This window comes from Sardina pilchardus, chromosome 14 (genome assembly GCF_963854185.1).
Source record: "Sardina pilchardus chromosome 14, fSarPil1.1, whole genome shotgun sequence".
Lineage (NCBI taxonomy): Eukaryota > Metazoa > Chordata > Actinopteri > Clupeiformes > Clupeidae > Sardina > Sardina pilchardus.
Window position 1 is genome coordinate 10,890,704 of NC_085007.1, and position 4,948 is coordinate 10,895,651.

General features: G+C 50.3%; 1 protein-coding gene across 1 annotated transcript in view; it reads left to right on the forward strand.

Moving 5' to 3' along the window:
- rnf208 (ring finger protein 208) overlaps positions 1 to 4,175 on the forward strand; it is a 14,977-nt gene extending 10,802 nt beyond the window's left edge. Inside the window, exon 2 of the mRNA XM_062554535.1 lies at positions 1,249 to 4,175. Within this exon, the coding sequence (XP_062410519.1) occupies positions 2,485 to 3,423 (939 nt within the window). The 5' untranslated portion in view covers positions 1,249 to 2,484 and the 3' untranslated portion in view covers positions 3,424 to 4,175. The remainder of the gene's footprint in view (positions 1 to 1,248) is intronic.
- Positions 4,176 to 4,948: the final 773 nt, after the last annotated feature.

Sequence of the window (4,948 nt, forward strand, 5' to 3'; positions counted from 1 at the left end):
TGTCCATCTCGTAAACACACACACACACACACACACACACACACACATGTACAATACATGCATGGACATGCTACACACATGCATACTACACACACTCCTCAGTCTGTCTGTCTCTTCCTCACACAGACACACAGACAAACACACACACACACACACACACACACACACACAGGTTCCAAAGGCACTTTTAAGCTCCATCAAACGGCTCAAACAGCCTAGCCATCTCCTCAGCGTCCTTGCCATGAAGTGCTCTTATGTAATTACGCATATAAGCGGTGGCGGGGGCCAGTATGTGGTAGCCAATGCCATATTAATCCCATCACTCTATTTCGGCCACGCCGCCGTGTCTTTATGTAACATGATTTGCCACATCTCTCTCTCTCTCTCTCTCTCTCTCTCTCTCTCTCTCTCTCAAGCGTGTGTCTTGCGCGGGACACACGCTTGCTGTTTATAAGCCCCGCGCTCTGCCTGCCTTGATGGCCAGTGTGGCCGCAGGGAAATGAACAGTGGTCACTTTCAGAGGGCGATGGATCGGAGATCGCACCAGCGCAGCAGTTTTTCACACGGGGTCAGCTGTATCAAATACCACCGCTGCTGCTGCTGCTGCTGCTGCCTACTCGCACACACACACACACACACACACACACACACACACACACACACACACACACACACACACACACACAGTCAATCGAGACACACGCACACACACACTGGCTAGAGGGTTGAGGATGCGAGCAGGGGATGTTATCTGTGATGTACCCAGAATGTCCTGTTATCAAGGACGAGCGGTGTTCTCCAAATGAGTTCAGAAACGTTTGCTGTTGACCAGTGTCAGGTTATGATGTATTGATTGAGGTCTGCTAGAAAAATGTAATTACAAAGTCAATGCAATTATTAAGTCTGTGATACAGGTGAAGGTTTGAAACGGTTTTCGATGTTGCCTGGAAATGCCAAAAACCATGGTCATTTCCTTTTCGGTACTGGCCTAAATGAGCCGCATGCACACACACACAGACACACGCACACATGTCCTCATAAGGCCTCAGAATCTTTATATGAGAAAATAACAAACAAGGAAGTCACTAGTTTGTCATTTTCACAATGTTGAGAAATCAAGCTAATGTGGTATGTGTCAGTATGTGTCTAGTGTTGCTAAACGTGAATTTCTCTCTTTTTTCTTCCTCTTTCTTTTTTCTGTCTTTTTTTCTTTCTTTCTTTCCTTCTTTCTTTCCTATGGCTCTCTAGGTGAAGACACAGGCAATACTACCTACAAGCGAGTGACCATCTAAAGTATTACAGGGAGGAGGACGATGACAGTGATGCTGAAGATGAGACAAGGCTACTGAGGGACCTATTATCTCACCCCAGACTCTCGGTTGGACAGTCTGGCCCCCTACACACACACACACACACACACGTCAGACTCTCCCTCCTCTCCAGCCCTTCACCACTGGCCTGCTCAGAGAACCACTCCAAGAACTTTCCATCACCTAGCGAGTCACCTCTAAAAAAAGACCCCTCTTATCGAGAGAGTGGGCAAGGTCAGGAGTTAAGAGGACCTGGCTATCTTCACCAGAGACGCAGACCTCTCACGAGTATCTGCACTGGCTTCTGTTTTAAGGTCACCGACCCGACATTGCGGTTTCGCTTCAGAACAGGAAGGAAGCTCTTTAGACTGACTTCAACCATCAGACTAAATTTGTGTTGTAAGCCTTAGAACCTCTTGCAGTGTTCTGATGAAGTTTCCTTACTACTTAGAGCCATGATATGTGTCTTGTAAAAAAGTACTTGTACATAATCAGCAGAACATATCTGTATCAGTACTGGAGACATATCCTGTCTTTATTGTTAAAGCATTAGGTGCTGTAATTGTGTTAAGCAATTTGTCGTTGAGGAGTATATCATAGATATTATCTTGTACTGTACACAAAAGCGTCCTTGATATACATCTAATCAATTAAGGACTTACAGCAAAACAAAACAACAGGATAAAAGTAAAATTGCCAACCATCATTAAGCTACTGGATTAAGGACAAGCCTGAGCCGGACTGAACCATCTGGTGCTCACCTGGACTGTACCATTTTGAACTATTTGAGCTGAGTAACAGTGGGGTTTACTATCGAAGGGTCTTTTGGGGGCGCTGGCGTTCCCCCTTCACCTTACCACTCCACCGCAGCAACAACACATCACAGCTGGCAGTCGGGGGCATCCACGGGGGGTAACCATGGAAACAACCGTCCGTCCCCATGTCCCCTCTAATGGCTGAGTTAGCCACGACAGCCCCACCCCCGTTCCCCCAACTCCGCAACTGAAAGACCAACTACTGGGAAAGGCATCACAACAGCTGATCTGAAAGTCAGCCCCTCCGGAGTGCGATCAGTAGGAGCTACAAATAGACTTGCTCTACTCCACACACCCCCTTACACCCCCCCCCCCGCCCCCACTCCAAGTCTCTTGGTGACTCACCGCTTTGGAAACGGATGTCTTGCCTTAGGCGGCAGCCCGTCGCCATCCCCATGGATACCGTCAAGATCATCCAGTCGGAGAAGTTCCCGCGCGAGTGCACCGTGCCCGTGACGCAGCCCCGCTTCGCCCCGCCGCCCCGCGTGGCCTGGGACGGCGGCGGCCGCGGCGGCAGCAGCTGCATCGTCAGCAGCCACGAGGGCGAGGTCATCGTCAACCAGGCCTGCAGCGACCTCGCCCTGGAGCTCACCAAACCGCCGCCGCTGCCGCCGACCCTCCAGCTGCCGCCCCCGCCGAGCCAGACGCCGCCGCCGCCTTTGCGGCCCCTGGTGTCCCCCCCGCCCCACGCGCTGATGCGGCGCGAGCTGAGCGCCGGCCCCGGCGGCGGCGGCGTCTTCCTGTCGCAGCGCAAGAGCAGCCTGGCCGCCAGCGTCGTCGGAGGCCCCACCGAGATCTGCTACCACCAGTTCCACTACAAGATGGACGACGTCATCGTCAACCAGTACGTGCTGCGCTCGGGCTCCACGTCCTCGGGCTCCTCGTCCACCTCGTCGGGCTCGTCGGTGTGCTCGGGCCCCGCCATGCCGTCGTGCGAGCCGCTCAACTGCCCCACGTGCGGCCACGTGTACAACTTCGCCGGCAAGCGGCCGCGGATCCTCTCCTGCCTGCACTCGGTGTGCGAGGAGTGCCTGCAGATCCTCTACGAGTCCTGCCCCAAGTACAAGTTCATCTCGTGCCCGACGTGCCGCCGCGAGACCGTGCTCTTCACCGACTACGGCCTGGCCGCGCTGGCCATCAACACCAGCATCCTGAGCCGCCTGCCGCCGGACCCGGCCGGCACCGTGCAGTGGGGCGGCGACGCCGACCGCAGCTGCTACCAGACGGTGCGGCAGTACTGCCAGTCGGCGTGCACCTGCCACCTCACCAACCCCCTCTCGTCCTGCGGGATCATGTAGGAAAATCGCCGTCGTCACCGGTGGCGGCGGTGGGTGAACGAGTACAAAGGCGCGCGAGAGAGAGAGAGACAGAGACAGAGACAGACAGAGACGGAGGGATGGAGGGAAGGATGAATGAAGCGATGGAGCGAAAGAGGGTAGATTTATGGGATGTGGGGATTGCGAGGGTTGAGATGGGTGATAAAAGCCTGACTTCCTGGACGATAGCCACCCCCTTCCCACCCTCCCCTACCACCCAAAACTCCTCCATATAGACCCTGTATCTACCAAAACAAATGCTCCTTCTCACACATACAACACACATACACAAACACACACACACACACACATACACACACACACACACACACACACACACATATACACACGCACAAACTCTCACTGTCCTTGCCAGTATACACAATGAAAAAGCTGAAGTCATTCTACACAGATGTATCTATATATGTAATAGCACATGAAGTGACTGTTAGCAGAAGGGAGCGATATCAAGCTGGACACTTATCAGAGTAACAGGGAGAGTGAAAACAGAGTAAAAAAATAAACAGAATATCAGATAAATGTATTTTATGTATGGACTCAGAAAAAACAAAACCAAGAAAAAAAAAAACCCATTCCTGTTCTTTCAGTCCCCCTTGTTTGGATGTGTTTGTCATCTTTCAACATGGGAATGCCAAAGGGGCTCTCTACCCCCCATCCTCTCCTACCCATCCCAAATCCTAGTTCAAAAATAAATAAAGCATAAAATAACAGAAAAAAATAAACATGTGTTTGTTTGTGACTCTGAACATGCATTCCACAGTCCGGTAAGCTTGTGCCAATGTTCTTTGAAATGACTCTTGTCATGTGCACTCATCTTTTGCCAACATAACAGCATTACTTGACTTGAACCTTTACATGGAAGAATCGTTAAGGATAGCAGTCATTAGTCAGTCACAGGCTGGAATGCAATATAAACGCCTTGATCACATCAAACCAAGACACAGTAATGGTTTCTGTCGATGTGAGTATTCATCATGAGTGTCTACACTGCGCCATCTGTTTTTTGTTTCCTCGAAGAGTCGATAGAGTTGGGAATGGATTGTCATGACATGATATATTTGATTATGAGAGGATATTGTGATGAAGAGACAAACTGCAGATTTGGTCGATGGAGCTTAAACACCATGAGGCTTCCACACATTCTCATAACTCCCAGCGTCGCCAAGGAAACCAGCAGCAGCACCAGATGGGATGGAGAGGCACTGCATAAAGTTCCTGCTGTAAGTACTGCTCATGAAACAAATTGCAACTACCGTAGCTAGCTGCTTTAACATTCTGATGCTTTATGTTCTGAGTTTAATTAATTAAAATTAGGAAAAGCATTCTCCAGCCATTAACTTGACAGGAAGACTCCATAGATGAGCATCCTTGCCTATCAATCCAGGTGCAGTGAGTCAGTGCAGGAATGCTAATGCTAACAGAATCAGATTCTGATATCATATAATACACTCTTCCAAAGAATACACATTAGCAACTACAATGGCAA